The sequence below is a fragment of the Lontra canadensis genome, unplaced genomic scaffold, assembly GCF_010015895.1.
Source record: "Lontra canadensis isolate GAN:19392208 unplaced genomic scaffold, GSC_riverotter_1.0 scaffold187, whole genome shotgun sequence".
NCBI classification, from domain to species: domain Eukaryota; kingdom Metazoa; phylum Chordata; class Mammalia; order Carnivora; family Mustelidae; genus Lontra; species Lontra canadensis.
The window spans coordinates 116113-138344 of record NW_022631181.1 but is presented as its reverse complement, the minus strand read 5'-3'; the positions used below and the strand labels follow the sequence as shown (position 1 = coordinate 138344).

At 50.5% G+C, this 22232-nt stretch overlaps 1 protein-coding gene across 2 annotated transcripts; it reads left to right on the top strand.

Annotated features, from left to right (window-relative positions):
* Positions 1-6669: 6669 nt before the first annotated feature.
* Positions 6670-21766, top strand: TCHP (trichoplein keratin filament binding). Of its 2 annotated transcripts, XM_032847391.1 has the most exons (13): positions 6670-6748; positions 8212-8405; positions 9229-9439; positions 10028-10084; positions 12373-12441; positions 13125-13298; positions 14214-14326; positions 14504-14570; positions 15493-15665; positions 16441-16522; positions 18354-18539; positions 19111-19254; positions 20465-21766. In XM_032847391.1, exons 2-13 carry the CDS (start codon positions 8212-8214, stop codon positions 20495-20497), a joined length of 1503 nt encoding a protein of 500 aa, XP_032703282.1. In that variant the 5' UTR covers positions 6670-6748; the 3' UTR covers positions 20498-21766. The 2 variants fall into 2 exon arrangements, with proteins under 2 accessions (XP_032703282.1, XP_032703283.1); XM_032847392.1 differs by lacking the exon at positions 12373-12441.
* The last annotated feature ends 466 nt before the right edge of the window (positions 21767-22232 follow it).

Genomic DNA, 22232 nt, shown 5'->3' with positions numbered 1-22232 from the left:
AAGTCACACAACCAATAAGATGACAGAGCGGGGAGGAAGTTAAGGACGGAAAGAAGAAAAAAAAAAAGAAAAAATGTGAAGTCCGTCTGCGAGCGCTGTTGAGAAGAGACCTGGGTTTAGTCCCGGTCAGCTCTCGGCACTTACTGCTTCTCCTTATTCTGTTCAAACCGGGAAGGATCTCAGTTCTGTTGGGAGACTGTCAGCAGACCGTTGGGTGGTGTTTGCCTTTTTTTCAGTGGGCAGACAGAGAGGGGGTCACGGCTGAAGAGTCTGACAGTTTGCTGCCAACATCCTCTGCCACTGAAAGGGGTTTATCAGTCCTGGACTGCCGCACACCTGCTCTGCTCCTGCTTGTCATCAGCTCGGGTGTGTGGTCAGCTGGGGCTGGTCCTGGCGATATCTCACAGCCGAGGTTCCCTTAGCGGCTGGCGTCATTACTCCGCACAGGCCCCTGCTTGACATGAGTGACCCCATCTTGTTTTCTACACCCTTCTACCTTCTAATTTCAATAGTGGATTTGGGGGGTGTGTTCCTCGCTCCTGCTGCTCTTCCCCCAGGACGTAGGCCAGTCATGTGAGTCCTTTACTGTCCTGGTGAGGGTGGTGTGGAGACAGGACAAGTGGGGAAGACTGCCCCCGGGACAAAGGATCTTGACATTCAGGAGAGGACTCAGGAACGGCCCAGGTACTTGCTCAAGCGAGACTGTGCTCGTTTTCAGGAACCAGTCCTGGCACATGGCCCAGGTTGGGGGCAAACTGCTGACAAAAGTGTGGCTCTCCAGCTCCTGCCCCCATGTCCCCAACGACAAGTGTGCTTAGGTTAGTGTTCCACTGGCCAGAGTTTCACTCACTCCTTCATCCAGTATTTTTACTAAGCACCTGTTGTGGACCAATCGGTAGAGCAGAGACTTGGTGACACATCATAGGAACACGGCAGCGAGGTCCCTGCTCTCATGAAGCTCACAGTCTTGTGTGCACAGGTTATTAAGTTTAAAAAATCATTGCTTTCACACTGCAGTGAACGCTATGGGGAAAATGCAGTGTGTCCCAATTGTCAGTTATCAGGGCCGTTTTAACACCAACAGTGATGATTTGTCAGGTCCTGACACTGGGCCAGGCTCTGGGCTAAGGCAGCTGTTAATAACAAACTCGTGTTATCATCCCCATTTCACAGATGGGAAAATCGAAGCTCAGAGATACAAAATGATTGAGAGCTTCATGGAGGCTCCTTCCTTCCTACTGGCTTGGCCTTGAAAAATAAAAGGAAGACCAAAAACAGTGCCATTCCATCAGAGGAATATATTCTAGAAGCTGGAAGCAGGCTGAACTACCAGAGCGCTCTGGATGGAAGGTTCTGGGACATGACTGCATTTTGCAGCAGCTTCCTCTGCACATAGTAGCAGGGTCTGAGGAGCTCACCTGATTTCCAGATGGAGCATTACTGGTCATGGGAGGTCCCGGCCATGGATCTGAAAAGGGCGGACTTACCTGCACAGGTGTCTTTCAGGATGATGATGTCCACACTGGGAGGAATGAAGCAAGCATGTGCCGTGCTTGGGGCGCCTGGGTGGCTCACTTGTTGGGAGTCTGCCTTCAGCTGGGTCATGATCCCAGGGTCCTAGGATGGAGTCCTGCATTGGGCTCCCTGCTCAGCTGGGAATCTGCTTCACCCTCTGACCCTCCCCTTCTGGTTCTCTCTCTCTCGCTCTCTCATTCTCTCTCTCAAATAAAATATTTTAAAAATGAAGCTATTCTAAAATGAAGTTTACTCAAAATATGGATGAGCTTCCAGTTAAATATATCAGTCCCCAGAATGATCAGTACAAAGGGAACACAGTCAATAATATTGTAACAACTTCAGCAACAGAGGGTGATCACAATCCCTTTGGTTATGTATGTGATTATCTTGTCTGAAGGCTATATTGTGCACCTGAAACTAACATGATATTGTGTATCAACTCTACTTCAATTAAAACTTTATTTTTTATTTTTTGCTTTTAAAGATTTTATTTTTTACCTTTAAAGATTTTATTTATTTATTTGACAGAGAGGGATGGAGAGAGAGCACAAGCAGGCAGAGCAGCAGGCAGAGAGAGAGGGAGAAGCAGACTCCCTGCAGAGCAGAAAGCCAGACATGGAGCTCGATCCCAAGACCCTGGGATCATGCTTGAGCCGCAGGCAGATGCTTAATCGACTGAGCCACCCAGGCGCTCCTCAATTAAAACTTTTTAAATTAAAAAACGGCACATGGGTGGTTCAGTCCATTAGGCATCTGCCTCCAGCTGGTCATGATCTTGGGGTCCTAGGATCAAGCCCTTTGACCGGCTCCCTGCTCAGGGGGGAGTCTTTCTCTGTTGCCCTCTGCCTCCCCACCAAAGTGCCCTCTCTCACTCTCAACTACAAAATCTTTAAAAAGGTTTTTAATTAAAAAGATAAACTGCCCCATCCCTGACCAATTACATCAGAACCTCTGTCTCGGGGATCAAGCATCAGGATTAAAAAAAAAAATCTCTCTAGGTGATTCAGACCTATAGTCCAGGTTGAGAGCCACTCACCACGGAAAGTACTTCATAAAGCCTTAAGCACGATGGAAAGGCAGGTTGTTAGGATTCACCAACCAATGTATTATTATTATTTTTTTAATTATACAAGTAGCAGTGACCATTGTAAATTTAAAAGCATAGGGAGAAATAAAAATTCAAATCACCCTGAATCGTGCCCCCTAGTGAATTAGTCACTGTTGTTGGTGAATGCTTTTTTACACTTTCTTTCCCCTAGATATCTACAGTTATGATTAGTTCTGTTCTTATTATTAAAACACACAACTGGGGGCTCTCATAGGCAGCCCCATAACCCCAGGGTCTGCTGCAGCATCTGTCATCTTCAGGGAGGAAAGGGAGCCCAGTCCCGGTGAGAAGAGAGAAGCCGGAGGAGTGGCTGATTTTGAAACCCCATGAAAACCCAGCTTCGACCAACATGCCTTGGCAATGCCACCTACTAATTGAGGGCCTGGCACGGCTTCTAGTGCCACCACCCTTCAGCCAATGGGGAGCTGCTCCCGTGTCGTCATGCCATGTCTCCAGCCCTCTTTTCTCCTCTTGTGCTGGGATACCCAAAGACATCCTCATAGCACTGGCCCAGGGCCCAGCACGAGCAGCGTCCACCTGCCAAGCCTTCCCCTCTCTGCCTCCTGTGGGCCAGTCATCAACCTGTCACTAAATATTTAATACTGAACTCTTTAAATGGCCCAGCTGGTCCACATCTGCTGGCCTCTTTTAAGAGCTCCACCTGCAAATTGCAAGCTCCTGGAATAGCAGTCTGAAGAGGGAACACAAGCTCCTGGAGGTTGACTGTGAATTCTGGGTTTCACAATCCCTGCTTTGTGACCTCAAGGGAGTGGCTTGACTGCTTAAGGGTCCCTTAGGTACAGGATGGAGGCGGGACTCTCACGGGCTGGAAGGAGGCTTAAGGGAGGGAATACATCCCAAAGCGTTTGGCGCATGGTATTCAAATAACATTAGCTCTGTTTTTCTTTTTGCTTTCTTTCTATGTTATGCTTCCCATTTCCTTTTGGAGAGGAAGAAGGGACCCAAAAGCAGGGAATCTACTCATTCATTTGCAACAGATATTTATGGTGAGCCTCCCCTGTGCTGGAGGTGGGGAGGACAGCAGGGAAGAGGGTGATCCCTGCTGAGAGGGCGCAGGGGTCCTGGAATCAGACAGGGTGGGGCTTCTACCACCTCACTTGAGCAAGGACACCACTCTCTGAGGCTCAGTTCAGACAACTTTAAAACAGGAATAAGGGGCTCCTGGCTGCCTCAGTCAGTGGAGTGTGTGACTCTTTGATCTCTGGGTCATGAGTTCAAGCCCTGAGTTGGGTGTAGGAATTATACTTTAAAAAAATAAAATCTTTTGGGGTGCCTGTGTGGCTTAGCTGGTTGAGTGTCCGACTCTTGATTTCAGCTCAGGTCATGACCTCAGGGTCTTGGGATGGAGCCCAGCGTTGGGCACTGTGCTCAGTGGGGAGGCTGCTTGAGGATTCCCTCCCTTTCCCTCTGCCGCTCCCACTGCTCGTGTGCACATGCAGTCTCTCTCAATCTCTCTCTAAAATGAATAAATCTTTAAAAATGTTTTAAAGAAATAAAATCTTTTTTAAAAAGTAGTAATATGGGAACAACAGTAAAATATCTCACAGGGGTCCTGAGAAGAACAAAGGAAAAGATACTTGTAAACATGCTTAATGAGCTGTAGGAAGCTATGTAATCATGAGGGTAGAAGTTGAATAAGTGGGGGGCCGGTGGGGATGGCTGCCCAGCAGAAGAGGCCCAGAGACCATGGCCCGAGGGCCACACCAGTCAAGCCCTAGGCCCTGGAGTCGCACTAGTGGAGCCTTTTTGGTCCTTTAAGGTAATTATTATACAGATAAGAAAATCAAAGGCCCGGGGAGCAGAGGGGACTCACTCAAGAGGCACAAAATCAGGACCCAAGCCAGGTCTCCCCCTACTCAATTCAGATATTTCTTCCTCCCCCGCCACCCCAATTCACATATTTCTGAAGTTCCTACCACACTCAGAGAGACCCACCAATAAGCGTTCATGTATTGGGCTCTTTTGCTGGGTTGGCTGACCCCCTGGGTAGCTGCCTCCTTGGCCCGTTGGCAGGCAGGGGGGATACAATATGGAAAAGAGGCCATGATCTTGGCCAAAGAGGTAGGGACTAACAGGAAGGTAACCCTGGGGAATCTCATGCATGGGGCAGGGCCGACCCGGAGTCAGCAAGAGTCAAGTAAAGGGAGATGGGAAGAAAGTACTTCCTGAGATGTACCAGGTAAACAGCACCTGCGTGCTCTCCTTGGAAACCTTCATTTCATCTCACAAGGGCAATGCTAAAAAACAGCTCTGCTGGTACTCTTGTTAAAGTGTACACCACGAGGCACATTAAAATTTCCAAGCGTTTATTAGGGCATATATCGATTTTTTAAAAAAGATTTTATTTATTTATTTGACAGACAGAGATCACAAGTAGGCAGAGAGGCAGGCCGAGAGAGAGGGAAGCAGGCTCCCTGCTGAGCAGAGAGCCCGATGTGGGGGCTCAATCCCAGGACCCTGAGATTATGACCTGAGCCTAAGGCAAAGGCTTTAACCCACTGAGGCGCCCTGGCATATATCGGTTTTAACTGAGTAGCATCAATCCAAAGGTGGGTAGGAGCTCTCCTCCAGTGGGCAGGACCTGGGGGAGAGGCTTTTTACAGAGAAGAAGCAGAGGCAAAGCAAGGAAATCGCTTATGCAGTTGCCTTATTTGGGAAAGGCCAGATGTCAGTGGTTGGTTGTCCTTACATTTAGTTTTTCTCAGACTCTCAGTTTTAAATTTTCTCAGATTTCTTGTGTGCAGCCTGGCTTGATTCTGGTTTAGGTTTTGTTTGCTTGCTAGGCTAGCAAGGAACCAGAGCTGCCTGGTCTAATGGTCTCTCTGTTCCATTTCCTTACTGCTCTCATTTCCAGAGAGAAGTGACCTGCCCGAGACCCCAGAATTGGCTTGGTGGAGGTTGGAATAGAGGCCAAAATGTTCAACAATTTGCTTTGCTGCACCCAGAAAAGAAACTAGACAAATGAATAAGAATGAAGGGAGGATTTAAGAGAATTAAAGAAAAATGGGCAAATGAAAGAGGCTGAATGAGTGAAGTTGTCTATTTTTTTAAGGTAAATTTATGTATTTAAAGAAAAAATTGGGGGCGCCTGGGTGGCTCAGTCTTAAGCGACTGCCTTCGGCTCAGGTCATGATCTCCGGGTCCTGGGATGGAGCCCCCATCCGGCTCCTTGCTCAGTGGAGAGCCTGCTGCTCCCTCTATCCTCTCTCTCTCTCTCTGTCAACTAAATAAATGAAATCTTTTAAAAAAAAAAAAAAAAAAAAGAAAAAGAAAAAAATTTTTAGACTAAGTTTTATGCCCAACATAGGGCTCCAACTCATGATCCTGACATTCAGGAGTTGCAGGCTCAACCAATGAGACAGGCGGGCGCCCCTTTATTATCTTTTTCATACATAAAATAATACATGTAACACATGCGAGTCATAAAACGCCAATAGAATGAACACCCTTGAACCCACCATCAAGTTAAAGACAATAGTTAACCAATAAATGTATCCACTTAGGCCAGCGATTCTCTCAGCTGGTTGCACGCTGTGTGCACCTGGGGAGCTGAGACAACCCCTGAGAAACTGATGGGACTGGTCTGGAGTTTGGTCTGGGCATCTGGATTTATTTATTTTGTCTTCTTTAAAGGCACCTGGACTTTTAAGACCTCCCCAAGTGATTCTCGTGTGCAGCCAGGCTTGAGAACCACTGACTTGTCCCCCTCACCTTCTCCCCACCTCCCCACCCCCCACCCCGGGCAACCCTCACCTTCAACCCCCAGGTAACCACCGTTCTGATTTTTGCGGAGTAGTGAGGATTCCCTTACCTTCATCTTTCCCTGTTTCCGGGATGAGCGACGTTTGGGATTGATCTCCCGCCCCCCACGAGAGGGCGCCAGAGGAAAAAAAGCACCCTCCTTTCTCTCCGCGCGTTCGGTATCGCGCTGGAGGCGGCTTGGCCCTTGCGGCACCCCGTCGTCCGCCCGTTGCCACGGGCAACGAGCGGGGAAACGGCGGGCGTTGGTGCGTCGCGGCCGGGCGGGACTTGCCGGCCTTGATTGGGGCATGCAGGAGCTCAGCGGGGGCACTTTTCGGAAGTTCCGGGGCGCGGAGGAACGTGAGTTGGAGGATGGGCTCGGCCGGATCCGGCGTGGGGGTCGGGACTCGGGGACCCCGGCCGCAGTGGCCACGCGCTGGCGGGAACCGCGGCTGGCGTCCGGGGACCCATAGTCCCTGCGCGCTCTGGGTCCGACGCCTTGCTCTGCAACCCCGTTTGTCGTCTGTGGACGTTGGGGCTGCGTGAAGGATGGGACCGATCTGGGACGGGAGTCTCGTTTCTTGATTCCTGGTGCAAAACTTTTCCGCGGGCGGCTTACAGGGCAAGGAAAAAGTTAGGTGCACCTTGCCACAGTTCCAAGACAGGTTGTGAACTGGCAGCCGCAGGCTAAACTTGGCCCATAGATGTGGATTACTTTTCCCCAGCTCTGAGCACCGAGTCTGAGGCTTGGCCTGGACCCAGACCTATCCGCCTATTCAACAGACGTTCCGTAAGCACCGTCGTAGCCAAGCACTGTGTAGACCCTGCCCATCTTGGCAGCTCTGGGCTCAGGGAAGGAGGTGTCTGGAGTGAGACTGCTCTCAGCTTTCAAGTCTCCGTTGTGTTCCCATTTTGCTCGGTGATCTGGGCACATCGATTCCTCTCTGGGGTCTCAGTTTCTCCATCTGTAAGTTGAGGGATGTGTCCTCCATGCCAATCCAGAGCACTTCCAGCTGTGACCGCTGGGCTGGGACGCACCCCGGAGGTTGCCAGAGCCAGGGCACATTGGTCCTCACAGGCAGCCTCTTGCTGTCTACACAGCCCAGGCCTTGGTTTGACACTGTCATGAAATAGGATCCCGGTCCTTTCATTTCCTCTGCTTCCTAGCTCTGTGATCCTGGGCATGCCTCTTCACCATTTTGTTTTGGTTTTAAATTTTATTTATTTATTTTTAAAAAGATCTTATTTATTTATTTGACACACAGGGAAAGATCACAAGTAGGCAGAGAGGCAGGCAGAGAGAGAGAGGGAAGCAGGCTCCCCGCTGAGCAGAGAGCCCGACGCAAGACTCAATCCCAGAACCCCGAGATCACGACCCGAGCCGAAGGCAGAGGCTTAACCCACCGAGCCACCCAGTTACCATTTTGAGCTTGAGTTTGCTCACCTGCCAAATAACAGAGTGATTTTAACAATAAAAAATATCATATATGTCAAGAGTTTCGCACATATATGTGTTCCTGAAATCATTATCCCTGTTACTTTGTGAGGAGCATTGAAGTCCCCACATGTTTGGACCAGCATTGCTAGGACTGGTTCCCTGCCTTCATCTGCAGCGTCCTCGATGGTGTCTGGCTCACAGCTGGGTGCAGTCCAGGCTTATTTAAAGTGATGATTTGCAAAGCATTTGGAAAATGCTGCTGCCTGGGGGCCTGCACTGACTTTTTTGATGTCATTGGTCTGGAGTAGGGTGATTCCGGGGGCAGCCAAGAGGTGATGACCAATCATTAGCGGGCTCATTTTCCTACCATTGCCGTTCTCCTCAGATGGCACTCCCCACGCTGCCTTCTTACTGGTGCAGCCGGAGGCTTCTGGACCAGCAGATGGCCCGACAGCGACACCGAGAGCAGGAGGCCCGGCTTCGGCAACAATGGGACCAGAACAGCCGCTACTTCAGGATATCTGATATCTGTAGCTTCAAACAGGCTGAATGGAGCTCCAAGACCTCCTACCAGCGGAGGTAACTACAGTGACTTTAGGGGGACAGAGGCAGGAAACCACTTGTTGGTCAGGGCATGTGGCTTTAAGAACCCAGGGGGTGGGGGTGGGGGAGTAGCTTAACAGCACGTTTTCTGGAGGAATTTGCTGGATTGCGTAGGTTCCCTGCATGGTCATGTGTTTCCAGTTGAAAACTGAAAAGAAAGATCACCAGTGAAATAATATATTTGCATTAAAAAAGAGAAAACAGTAAGAAATATATGTAGAATCTGGGAGTCTCTGGGTGACCCTTTATCCCCAGAGAGAACCACAGTTAATAGTCTGATGCAGATCCTCCCGTACTTTTCCCCAGCTGTGTGTGTATAAATTACACACACACACACACATACACACACACACACACATCGATTGTTACAGAAATAAATGTAAAAAACATGGAAGGTAAAAGCATAGGCTTTGGAGTTAGACAAACCTAGATGGAAATCCTGACTGTGTCACTTGCTGTATAAATGAGCCTTGTTTCCTCCTCCGTGACGTGGGGCTACAACAGAATCCACTTTTTAGAATTTATGGTGAATAGGAAGCCATCCATGTATCTAGTACCTGGTACATGGTAATTGCTCAAGCGTTAGCGACTACTGTGACTGTGTGCATACGGGAGACCACTGTACACTTCCTTATTGTGAAACCAAGATGCTGTTATGCATAGCGTTCCATGACCTGCTGACACTTTCCTGGATCACCATGTCACGTCCATCTTAGCCTCTTTGGCCACACAGCAGAGCAGGGCATGCCGTGGGTGGCTGTCACATGACTGATGTAGGGAGGGCTCCTTCTACCCCCAGCATGCATGCCTATCAGCGGGAGAAGATGAAGGAGGAGAAGAGGAAGCAGCTGGAAGGCAGGCGGGACAGACTCAGGCAGCTCCTGCTGGAGGAGCAGGACCTGCTCGCCAGAGAGCTGGAGGCACTGCGGCTAAGCATGGACTTGCGGGAGGGAAGGATCCGGGAGCGGCACGGCAATCTGAAGTCGGCCCGAGAAGAGCAGAGGAAACTGGTAACGTCTTCTAGTCCCTTAGGAGCCTAGGAGAGTGGGAGTGTCCCTAGCCAGTCAGTGCAGCTTATGTGGGGGCTGCCCCTGGGGACTCTGGTCTGATGAGCCAGCCCTTAACGGCAGAGCCTGCAGGGCAACGGGATTGTGCTATGTTGTTCTTCACATGTGTTTTGCATGAGTCACTTCTATTCTCTTTGGCCCCTTAAATCATGACCTCTGAGTCCTTTGCCTTTATTCCAGTCCCGTGGTCCTGCAGAGGCTTGGCAGTACTTGTGGGGAATGGTGAGCCCCAGTCTGTTTAGTGAAGCCTGCTCTATCTTTTGCAACGGATCTGTCACATCTGGGACCCATCTGTAGCATCAGATCTTGGCACCCTTCCATCACCATGTGGCAGTCATTTGTCAGGCTTGTCTGGTTCCGTTCCGGTGTCTACCAGAGCTGGGGGTGCACCGCGGGAAGGCGGTCTGAAGGGCAGGTGCTGTGACAGCGAGCCAGGGGAGGGGCGTTCAGCCTGAGCTGACTTCTGCTGGGGGTTATCCAAAATGCGAATGGATTTGAGAAGTGACATGAGGCTTTGTGTTTTCTTGACAGATTGCTGAACAACTTTTATACGAACACTGGAAAAAGAACCACCCCAGACTTCGAGAGGTGAAAACCTTTGATTTGCCTCAGTAGATGAAATCATGTTTCCCTTCTTGTTTTTCAACTTGCATCTCTTTCTGGGGGTGAAACAGGAGAGAACCTGAAAAATGCACCAGGCAGATCTGGTTCGTTTGGTCTTAAGCCAGCACTTACTGAACATTCGCTGCCTGGTTTAGCCCCTGCGCATGTGGAGATTAGGTGGGGTCCCCACTCTTCAAGAGCTCGCTGTCCAGTGCAGGAGACAGTGGGCAGCTTGTTACAGTGCAGATTGCAGTGGGCTTTGCAGGCCCGGAAAGATGGGGGTCAGAGACACATCTCAGAGGAGTTGCTGGGGTGAAGTGTGGAAGGACATGGGCTTTTACCTGATGGTGTGGAGGTGAGGAAAGGACATTCCAGATTGACGCAGCTGAGCGAGGATCAGGCCTGAGCGAGTCCACGGAGCAACAGTGGCTGAGAGGTTGCGCCGTCAGAGAGGGAAGGGGGACTGCAGGAGATGAGGCTGGTGAGGCAGGTGGGCCCAGATCCCGGCCAGACTTGTGTGGCCTTCTCCTGGAAGCATGGAGAGCACCTGGATGATTTTAAGCAGGGGTACAGTGGGACCAAGCTGCATTTTGGGGAACAGTAGCTTTGGTAGCACCATGGAAGTCAGCAGGAAGGGGTGAAGCCAGGGCAGTGGTGGTGGAGGCCAGACTGGGGTGGCAGGAGAAAGGATGACAATGGATGAGACCTGGGAGCAAGGGAGGGCTGGTCTGGCTTGAGTAGCACCCTTCCACGGAGACTGGGCTAGAGGAGGATGACCCGTGTTGTTGTCAGTAATTTATTTCAACTTAAACTTTGTGTCTTTCTTTGGTGGGATGAGTTTATTTATTCCTAATTATATTTGGAAATTGCTAGTTACTAAGTAATGGAGTAATTTGGTGGTTTGGAGTTTTATAAAGTTAGCACTAAGACTTTCCTTGGCCATTTGAGGGCTTAGGTTGGTGCTCCAAAATCTTTTACTCGGAAATGTTTATTTAGGGGCTCCTGGGTGGTTCAGTGGATTAAAGCCTCTGCGTTCAGCTTGGGTCATGATCCCAGGGTTCTGGGATTGAGCCCCGCGTTGGGCTCTCTGCTCAATAGGGAGCCTGTTTCCCCCTCTCTCTCTGCCTACTTGTGATCTCTGTCTGTCAAATAAATAAATAAAATCTTTAAAAAAAAAAAAAATGGGGCACTTGGGTGGCTCAGTGGGTTGAACCTCTGCCTTCGGCTCGGGTCATGGGATTGAGCCCCGCGTCGGGCTCTCTGCTTGGTGGGGAGCCTGCTTCCCCCACCGCCCCGCCAGCTGCTCTACTTGTGATCTCTCTCTCCCTGTCAAATAAATAAATAAAATCTTTATTTAAAAAAAAATGTTTATTTAGAACACTCAAATTAGGGACACCTGGGTGGCTTAGTTAAACATCTGCCTTCAGCTCATGTCATGATCCCAGGGTCCTGGGATCAAGTCCCACATTAGGCTCCTTGCTCTGCAAGAGGCCTGCTTCTACCTCTGCCTGCTTCTCCCTTTGCTTGTGCTCTGGTTCTTTCTCTCTGATGGTTTCCCCAATAAAAGCTTTTAGGTAGTGCTGTAATTAATTTTCTCACCCAAAAATTTCTTTAAACCCAAATCTCTTCTCTTTCTCTCCTTTTTTTTTTTTTTTAAGTAGGCTTCACGCCCGTTGTGGAGCTCAACATGGGGCTTGAACTCAGGACCCTGAGATCAGGGCCTGAGCTGAGATGGAGAGTCGGACATTTAACCGACTGAGCCACCAGGCACTACCCCCTCATCCCGAAATCTCTTCTTGACTACCCCAGATATGTCGCATCTGTTGCTACAGGAGTATGTGTTTATCCAGCTCTGCAGAGGGAGTTCTGAGGAGCCAGGCAGAAGGCTGAGTCTGTCCCTCAGCCAGCTCCTGCTGCCCTGAGACTTCCATACTTTGGAGCAGCCAGAGGTGGCCTTTCAGATCCTGTTTCCATTTCAGTGTCCACTGCCCGGCCTCTGCTCAACCCCCAGGGTGCTGGGAGAAAAGTTTGTGCTCCTTTGTTACAACTCTTACGGTTTGCTTAGAACTGCCTAGTCCTTTAAGTCAGTAAACACCAACTGGCTGGCATTCGGACTGTCCATGTTGGGGTCCTCTTGTGCTCCCCTGTAAGGTACCTGGGCCTCCCTGAATCCTCGAGTGGGGAACTTAGGGCGACTGCCGGTGCACCCTGCAGCATACGTCTGTCACATGAGCCAGTGAGGAAGTTCATCTTCTCTGCCTTCTCACCCTCAGATTGAATCAGCCCTGCACAAGGAGCATGTGATAAACTCTTGGAAAATGCAGGAAGAAGAAAAAAAACAGGTGTGGTAAATGACTTGGGAAATAGTCCTCCGTGCTGTGGTGGGTATGCTGTCTCCAGGGCCTCGAAGTTTTCTTGTTTTCGATGTTAATGACTCTGATCCAGGAATAGACTTGATCGAAGTTGATGTAACATGCTAACACCGAATGGCGGTTGCTCTGACACGTACGACAATCCATTGTGCTCATTCCCAGGGGCAGAGTCACACAGGGGACCAGGGTGGGCCACTTGCAGATGGAATGCACATCTTAAAGGTCACTGTTGTTGCTGGCTGTCTCTTTTGATGTAGTTTGCATCGTAAACTCTCAACCTTGGCTTACGGCAGCCCCTCTGGGGACAAAAGTCCACACCTCTGTGAACCCGCAGCTGTGTCTCTGGGTTAATTTTGGAGAGTATTTTGCTGGCTTTTGGAAGGGGAAGAAACCCCAACATTCTTGAGCCCCTCCTCTGTGCCAGGCCCTGTGCTGAGTCTTTCCCCAGTGTTGTCTCTGAGGGAAGCATCACACCCATGCTTCTTACCATGAGAACAGCACAGGAAGGTGCTCCCTCACGCAGGGTCACACAGCTGGTAAGTGGCATGACTCACTCTGGTGCAGACACATCCAAATGAGGAACAGCGGTGGGGACCTGGGTCTTTGCTGGCCGAGTTACAGATACTGACCTGGGTTCCTTTGGGTCCACATAGCAAGAAGCCACCAAAGAGGAAGAGAACAAACAGTATGAAAATGAGTATGAACGGGCCCGAAGGGAAGCGCTGGAGCGGATGAAAGCAGAAGAGGAAAGGAGGCAGTTGGAGGGTAAACTCCAGGCGGAGGCGCTGCTCGAGCAGATGGAGGAGCTGAAGCTGAAGGAGAAGGAGGTGAGGGCATGGTCCTGGCTCCTCTCTAGCAGCTGCCTATCATTAGAAAATGGCGTTTTAGAAAGCTGTGCTGAGAAGGTCCTATGCGGGGGAAGGGATGAATCTAAGAAATGCAACAATGCTGGGTTCTCTCCCTTTTCACATGTATTCCCAGCTGTGGTTTTCCATCCTCCTAGGTTGTATGCCCAGATTCTAGAATGTTCATGATATGGAGAGAGTACTTCTCTTAGGTGTGTTTCCAGAGTGGCTTTGTGAGGACCTTCTTAGAACTTGGATTTTCCAGGGCACTAAGTAGACTTGAATTAGTCTGATGTTCTAGCACACAGCTACACCTCTCCTCAGCTAGCAGGTTGGGGATCTCAAGGCATAAACTGTGAGGGTCTTTGGTTCAGGAGTTCAGGAGGCTCTTTGAGGATGCAGTTGCCCTGAGCTATATTCCTGGGCTGGGTCTTCCCATTCAGATGAGGGGAAGCCTGTCCTTCCTCAGGCCCAAATGATTCAGGAAACAGGTCCTTAATGCCCATGATCTGCTTGATGCCAAGCACTGCACTGGACTCCAGAGACAGCTGTGAGCAGGCCTCACAGCCCTGGCCTGCAAAGCTCCTGGCCCTCACCGCAGGAACTGTGTTGGGTGGGGGAGACAGGTTAAGTTACAGTAAGGCGTGGACGAGTGCAGGGTCCTTTGGCAGCATGGAGCATGGGTCTCATCCTTGTCCACAGGCCTGGGAAAGGCTCTTGCAGGAAATGAGTGAGCTGGGCCCAGGGCTCAGAGCCCAGAGGTGGGAGGGGGTTCTGATTGCCCCCTGCCAGGCCAGTCCTGTTGCCTTGCATTTGGTGAAAATACAGATGAAGAATGAAGGGAGCTCTGATTCTGATGATGACCTTAACTGGATTTAACTGTCATTGTCACCACAGGCCACCAAACTGAGGAAGGAGCAAGAGAATCTGCTAAAGCAGCGGTGGGAGCTGGAGAGGCTGGAGGAAGAGAGGAAGCAGATGACAGCCTTTCGGCAGAAGGCAGAGCTGGGGTGTGTGTGAGCAGGGCCCCCAGTGGCTGCCCTGGCCAGGGAGGCGAGCCTCTCACTCTCCCAGACGTGCATGGGTATCCCAAACCAGAGAGGACACAGTCTGTAGTAAGCAGCTGTCTGACCTCCAGTAATTGTTTATGAGACACTGAAGGCAGCCCCTGTTTTGCTCATTTCTAGACGCTTTCTGAGACATCAGTATAATGTGCAGCTCAATCGGCGTACGCAGCAGATCCAAGAGGAACTGGTGAGTCTGGGTTAGCCTGGCATTTCTTCTACCCTCTTTGGAAGAAGATGCTTTCCGTTGCTCAGTAGCTGGGTGTGCTCTCATAAGACCCCGGGGGAGATTCCGCCTTGCGCAGCCCTAGAGTCCCCGCCCATCCCCAGAGGGGTCTGCGGTGGTCTCCCAGATACATGGACAGGATGCCCGGAGAGATGAGCAGTGGGGTTCTTTAAAAATCGAGGTGGCATTCCTCAGCATATTTACCTAATGGCAAACCTCAGATACTGGGAGTGAGCTTGTTCTTTTCTACTAGCTGTCCGTGGGCTCGCTAGTGACGCAGGGACAGGGAGAGTGAATGAGCAAGCCTGCTTGCCTCCAACCTGGCCTGCAGCAGTCAGGGTGGGCCAGAGGTGGCAGCGGTGCTGTGCTGGGGCCGGCACGCCACTTTTCCCCAGCGCGTCTTTCCCGTCACGGAACCTCCAGAGCCCCCTCGCTCTGCACAGCACCCCACTGTAGCAGTGTGCATCATAGCCCGTTCCGTCGCAGTCGCTTGTGGTTCTTTCTTCTTACAGCATGGCTGCAGTGAGCATTTTGTGCACATGTCTCTGTGCCTTTGGGTCTCCAGTCTGTTCTCAGAAGTGAGACTGTTGCCCAACAGTGTTCTGGAAATCTGTGCTGCCAGGCCTGTCCAAGGGCGGGGACATGCGTGTGGCAGCCGAGGGGTCTCCCTTGGAAAGGGAAAGCTCCTGGGCCTCTCCTGTGTTGTTTAAAACCGTCCCTAAATGATTCTACTGACTCTTCCTATCTCTCTCTCCGGAACCCTTGGAAGCCTCAGGAATGTCTGCTCTCTGTGCTGAGTGCAGGAGGGAGGGGCTGTGAAAGTGGGAGGCTGGGGCCACAGAAGAGCTCCCACCGCCCCCGCTGTGCTTCCTTGTCCACCCTCCAGGAGGCGGACAAGCACATCCTGCAGGCGCTCCTCGAGAAGGAGGATGAGAACAAGCGCATGCACTTGGCCAAGAAGGAGCAGGCCCTGGCCGACGCAGCGTGGATGAAGCAGGTCATCGAGGAGCAGCTGCAGCTGGAGAGGGAGCGGGAGGCAGAGCTGCAGCTGCTGTTGAGGTGAGAGGTGGCACTGACACTCTTGGCCTCTACTCTGGTCCCTCACAGCCGCACAGGGACCATGGGGGTCTCCCTTGTGACTGAAACCTCTGCCTTTGCTCAGCTGTCCATAGTGAGGAGCACGTGTTTGCTAACAGACCTGGCTTCTGGGGGTGTTGCCCTGAAGAAATCATTAGGGTTTAGAGTAAGGGTCTGTTCATTTAAAATTTTAGAAATTTGATGGGAAATTATTATAAACTGTGGAGATGCTGATACTACAGATGGTTCTGGACCCTAAAAATTCATCTAGGAGATTGAAATAATCAACTGAAAAGTCACGTTTACTAAGCACAGATTGTGGGTCAGACACTGCAGAGTGCTTTCCCGTCCTCATCTTACTGAATCCTGACATCCTTGGGACTCGAGGAGGGGGACTCGCATCCCCCACTGCTTATCTCTCATGTGAGCCAGCAGTGACCTCAGGAGCAAGGTGACAGAGCTCAGGCACAGCAGGGCTCCTCTCTCCAGGGTCCTGACTGCTGCAGTCGCCTGGGTGCTGGTCATCACAGTTGTGTTTTTTAAGGAGGCAGGAGCGTGACAGGCAGCCCAGAGCACTTACTGGAGGGACAGTATCTGGGAGCTTGTTCATAATTGTCACCTGTGGAGAGTTGGGTGCAGAAGTTGGTGTGAAGGTTGGCCCCACAGGAGATGTGTGTGCAGAGCCCTTGGGTTCTTTTGTGGTCTTCTGCCATCGATGGTGGCAAGGAGCCTGCTATCATCTGCTCTGTGTTCCCAGGGAGGAAGCCAAGGAGATGTGGGAGAAGAGAGAGGCGGAGTGGGCCCGGGAGAGGAGCGCCCGAGACAGACTGATGAGCGAGGTAATTGCGGCTGCGAGCACTTACCCTGCCAAATGTTCTGGAACGCAGGCTTCTCTGGTTGTCTTAAAGAGACTTGTAATGTCGTTATGAGAGTAGTATCAACTTCGTAGAAAACAATTCGTGAGTACAGGAAGTAAATACCAAGTCACCCAGACCCCCAGCACCTACAGGCACCATAACTTGGTTTCCTTCGACTACTTGGGTTTCTGTGCATGACGTGTGTCTCTGTGTGTTCCCTCATACCACGCTGTTTGATTTCAAGCATTCTAACATACTGTCACATCTTGGAGCTGTTTTGACAACTGCATATTATATCACATGTGTGTGTTGTAGTTTGTGTTCTATTCCTTTCTTGGGGGTACTCTTTCTTTTTTTCCCCTCCCCTAATTTTGAGGCATTACAAGAATCATTGCAGTGAACATCTTGGTGCATAAGGCTTTCCGTTTTCCATATTTAGAATGTTTTTTTCTTGGGGTGTGTAACCAGAAGTGGATTCTTGGAGGAACATAGCTGTTTTCTTTGTCGGAGTTAAGGAATGCACATGAGGCATACCCCCATTAGAAGGAAATCTTTTAGGGGCTCCTGGCTGGCTCAGTTGGTGGACCATGTACCTCTTAATCCTGGACTCATGAGTTCAAGCCCCACATTGCAGGTTGAGATTCTGTAATAAAAAAAAAAAACAATTAAAAAAAAGAAATCTTTTTAGAGAAAAGCCTTCGTTATCCATGTATTGAAAGTTAAAGTGGGGATGCTTGGGTGGCTCAGTTGGTTGAGCAGCTGGCTTTGGCTCAGGTTACCATCCCAGCTTCCTGGGATCAAGTCCCACATCGGGCTCCTTGCTCGGCAGGGAGCCTGCTTCTCCCTCTGCCTCTGCCTGCCATTCTGTCTGCCTGTGCTCTCACTCTCTCTCTGACAAATAAATAAATAATATTTTAAAAAAAAGGGGGGGGTCACCTGGGTGGCTCAGTGGGTTAAACCCTCTGCCTTCGGCTCAGGTCATGATCTCAGGGTCCTGGGATCAAGCCCTGAGTCGGGCTCTCTGCTCAGCAGGGAGCCTGCTTCCCTTCCTCTCTCTCTGCCTGCCTCTCTGCCTGCTTGTGATCTCTGTCTGTCAAATAGATAAATAAAATCTTAAAAAGGGGTGGGGGATGTTAAAGTGGTTTAAAATGGAAATTAATTTTCTGCTTGTCATTTTGGAATCCATGAGGAGTCCCAGTGGTGCTCTCTCACTTTGGGACTACCCATACTCTGCAGTACCTTCTGTTTTCTTATTAAACATGTTCCTCCTCGTTGTAGCCACTTATGTGTCTCCGCCAGGGAGCAAAATTGTTGGGTGTGGGAGGTGGCTTGCCACTGTTCCTGGTTCTCCAGGCCTGGCTGTGCTCTGGATGTTATCCTGTGGTGAGGCCAAGTTTCAAACCCAGAAGGTTTCTGGCACTCTAAGCAGTACATTTAAATCCAAAAGGTTGAGGGGGCGACCCAGACTCTATCTCTGGTCATCTGCGTGGCTTGTTGTTTATTTTTCTAGAACTGATGGATAGTGAGACTCACAACCTTGTTGCTGTGTTTCTGTCCTGGGTAGGGAGCTCCATCCCCTCTAACATTGTTGGTACCCAGCTGTCTCTCCCTGCCACAGAGTCTGTGTGCATTTTTGTGTGTGGTGGGGACAGGTGGGAGGCAGGGCTGACACCGTGTGGGCCGCTCCTATGATCTGGACTTGGCTTCACCTGGCATATTCAGCCCTGAGGCTGAGGACAAGGCTGGGGCTCACAGAACAGGTACCTTTTAGCATCACGCTAAAATCTACTCTTTGCCTTCCCGCTGCGGATAGGTTTTGACAGGAAGACAACAACAAATACGAGAAAAGCTTGAACAAAACCGACGAGCACAGGAGGAGTCCCTGAGACACAGGGAGCAACTTACTAAAAATCTTGAAGAAGCAAGAGAGTCAGCTCGCCGTGAGAAGGAGGAGAGTGAAGAACTGAAATCGGCCAGGAAACAGGAGCTGGAGGCCCAGGTGGGTTCAGCTGGGGGTGGGGGGGTCATGGGGGGAGGCAGCCTCAGCCAGGGGCATGTGAGCTACACGCAGCAGGCCTCGCTGTGGCCCCTCCCCGCTGTGGCACAGGATACCAAGACCCTTGACTTTCTTCCGTGGCCTGGCACTAGGACCTTGTCCGAGAAGCCCACGCTAATGGGCTCAGTGCATCTCTTTTCCTTTCTAGCTGAAACCCCAACCCTCCTGATTAGTTCCAGCTTTACTCCAGGTCCTCTGTCTGTGTGGGAGTAAGAGTGTCATGCCTGGCAAGCCTCTCTCTTTCCTGTCTGCATCTGCCAGGCTTTGGCTTGCTGGGGCACAGTTTATTCATTTCGGGACCTAATAGGAGCACAGAATGATCTAAGCACATGGGCACACCCAGAGCTTTTGTCTTTCCAGTCTCATAATTGCCCTTCCTTCTTGCGGCACTCGCCGGCACTATTCCTTAGCTGGGATTATCCAGCCGGCACAGATCCACGGGCTTCTCCTCATGATCCAAGGCAGGGCTCCGCCCCAGGAGCTTGTCCTGGGTGACTGTGCTCTCGGTGGCCAGGTTGCACAGCGGCAGCTGCAGGCATGGGAAGAGGACCAGCAGCAGGAGGAGGAAGAAGAGGAGGCGAGGCGGGCAGAGCAGCTCAGCGACACCTTGCTACAGCAGGAAGCGAAGATGATGGCCGAGCGGGGCTACCGGCCCAAGGTAGGAGTCTGCAGGGGATGGGCCATGCTGCTGAGCCACCACTCGGCCTGGCCTCTGCCATTCCAGTCCTGTTTGGAGCCCTGTGTTTGGCTCCACTTCCCAACCAGCGCCGGTTCTTCCTCGCTCCTCCTTTGTTTCTCCCTTTCTTGGCCAGTAGGGGACCTTAACATATGGTTCTTCCAGTTCTTGTTTGGGCTTGAGATGGTCTTGCTCTGGTCCTGAGTGCTGAGCTGCGGGCCATGTGGCCCCCTGTGGGGCCGGGAGCCATCTGAGAGCCCCGGTGCAGTGGGTGGGAGGTGAAGGAGCAGTGGTGCCAGGTCCTGGCTGTGCACATGGTGGATCCCAGGTTTCCCTTCCTCTCAGCACCTCTACCTGCCCCCTCCCCACTCTGTGATCCTCTCCTCTCCTTCCTTCTTTCCCTGTCAAAGTACTTGAGTCACCCCTGTGCAGGACACCACAGGGCGCACAGAGAAGCAGAGGCTGGCACGCTCCTCCCAGGGAGCTGACAGCTAGAGCACCGGGAACCAAGGGATGGCCCAGCAAGCGCCTCCCCCCCCCCGCCCGCCCCGCTGCTGTACCACGGCCGTTCGGGTCCCCCTGGCACTCTGAAGTGCTGTGGTACCGAGACTGGCTCCTTCATGGTCAGATAACTCTGGGAAGCCGTCGAGGCAGGTAGAGCAGGTGCTATGCTGGCAGCAGTTTTGTCCTACACTACACTGTTTTGTCCTGACTGGCTGGGGCTCTTGGGGTACAGGGAACAGCATGTTCTCAACTCACCTGACCATGGATCGGTGAGTGCCCCGGGACTAGGCTTCACAGAGTGCCCATGGATGCGTTATTAAAAAAGGAATAGGGGCGCCTGGGTGGCTCTGTCAGCTAAGCGGCTGCCTTCGGCTCAGGTCATGATCCTGGGGTCCTGGGATCGAGTCCCACATTGGGCTCCCTGCTCAGTGGGGAGTCTGCTTCTCCCTCTCCCTCTGCGCCCCTGCTCCTGTTCTCTTTCTCTCTCTATCTCAAATAAATGAGTAATATCTTTAAAAAAAATAATAAAATGCCTTAGTTATGGCTTAGGGTCAAAGTTTTGTCACTTGTAAATGAAAAAGCCATTTATTTATACTGCGCTTTTAGTTCTTATTTAAGTTGGGCTTCATTCCCACTGTTCCTGAGATTGCCGATCTTCTCAGACTTGTGTTTTTTTTTGTTTCCTCAGCCCTATGGACATCCCAGAATTGCTTGGAACTGACTCCATTGGTACCAAAAGCCCAGAGAGCAGGGATGCTGAGGCCTTCAATAGCAGGCACCAGACAGTTGTACCACGTTCCGGTTGAAGGTTCGGGTCACTGCGAAATGGTTCAGTGAGCCTCTTCGGGTCCACAGTTAAACAGAGCAAGTGCCTCACCAGACGAAGGTGTTATGGATAGGCAGCACCCAGCAGGAAGCCCCTTCTTGCCTTTCGTATCCGAGGATGGGGCTCCTGTAGTCACACGCTGACAGTGCTGTCACACAGTCCCCTCCTAGACTGCACCTGTGCTAGGAGCTGTGGGGTATGTCCTGTTGCAGGATATATGGTTTCCTGTTGCCTCACGCTAATTGTCAACCTCCAGTGAAGAGTCCCTCTGGAGAGAAGTTTCTCAGTTTTTAAACTTGCTATTTTAATTTCATTATTCTGTTGAGAACAGACTCGAAAGTCTTGATGCAGTTTATTTCAGGGTTTATTAATTTCATGGTCCCCCAAGGATCATATCTTGTTTTCTGGAAGAAAAAATCTATGAAACTCTGAGACAGTCTGATGTGCTTCACAGATGCTTTCTGGAAAGGTGGCAAGAAGTGGGTCTTTCCTCCTTCAGGAAACGTTTGGTAGAATTCCCGTAGAGAGCCCTGTATGGGGTGATCCCAATGTGGATGTTACTGAGCCCCAGAAGGGAGCCTCAAAAGGCCACCTGGGTGGCTAACCTTTTGGCTGACACTTTGGACCTCTTGTGTCTTGGGAAGGTCTTGGCAGCATGTAGCCTTCTGGGATGTGTGTGCCAAGAGGAAGGAGCCCTTAGCCTGAAGGAAGTAGATCACACACAACCAGATAGGCCAGAACTTCCTCTTCCCACTGTTCTATCAATGTGACACAGTTCTAGATTCATCTCTGCAAGGAGTACAAGATCCCTGCAGCAATAATCATATTTTTATGACTTGTATTTTTTTTTTCAGATTCTTCCTCTGAGGTTTCAGTTTTATTATATTGTATTTAAGATTGCACGTCTCAGTAAATTACAGCTAATTATAGGGCTACGTGTCAGGTTATTAAAAACCAGAGTTTATTAGAAAAACTCCTGTGTGTAAGGGCTGCATTGCCTTCTACATCCATTGTGCTATAAAACAAATGATATATTTTTCATTTTCTTGTCTTGAATTTCTTTGGCTATGATCTCCTGAGCACCACTTTCATTATGCTTGCTTGTATTTGCTTCCCCTGTTCAGATGTTCATTTATTGTGAAATAAAGTTCTGGTGTGACAGCATGGCTTCCTGGCTTTGTGGGCCCTGTAGAGTGAAAGATTTGTACTGACTTAATCCACATCTCCTGCAGCTTTGCGTATTTCCTAAGACTGCTCACATTTTCTAGGCTATGTCAGTTTTGTCTTATGGAAATGGTTGTGTCTCCCCTCTAATTTTCACTAGATCCTCTTTTAAGTAAACCACAGGGAATTACTAGCTCCACTATAGATTTGATGTGGCCAGAATGCCTGGTAAGTAGGCACGTAAATATCTACTATTTCTTATTTTCAAATTTCTTGTTTTTGAAGCCTTTTTTGTGATGCCAATTTTCTGTCTAATTCATGTAAATGCTTCCTCTCCAAACTCGACCAAAATAATAGTCTCTAAGTTTCGAGCTTCCCTTGCCTTACCGCTTCCAGCATAGCCCAGAGTCCTCTTCTCTTGTGTATAGTTTGTGCTCTGATCATGTATGTATATTGGCTGTGTTGT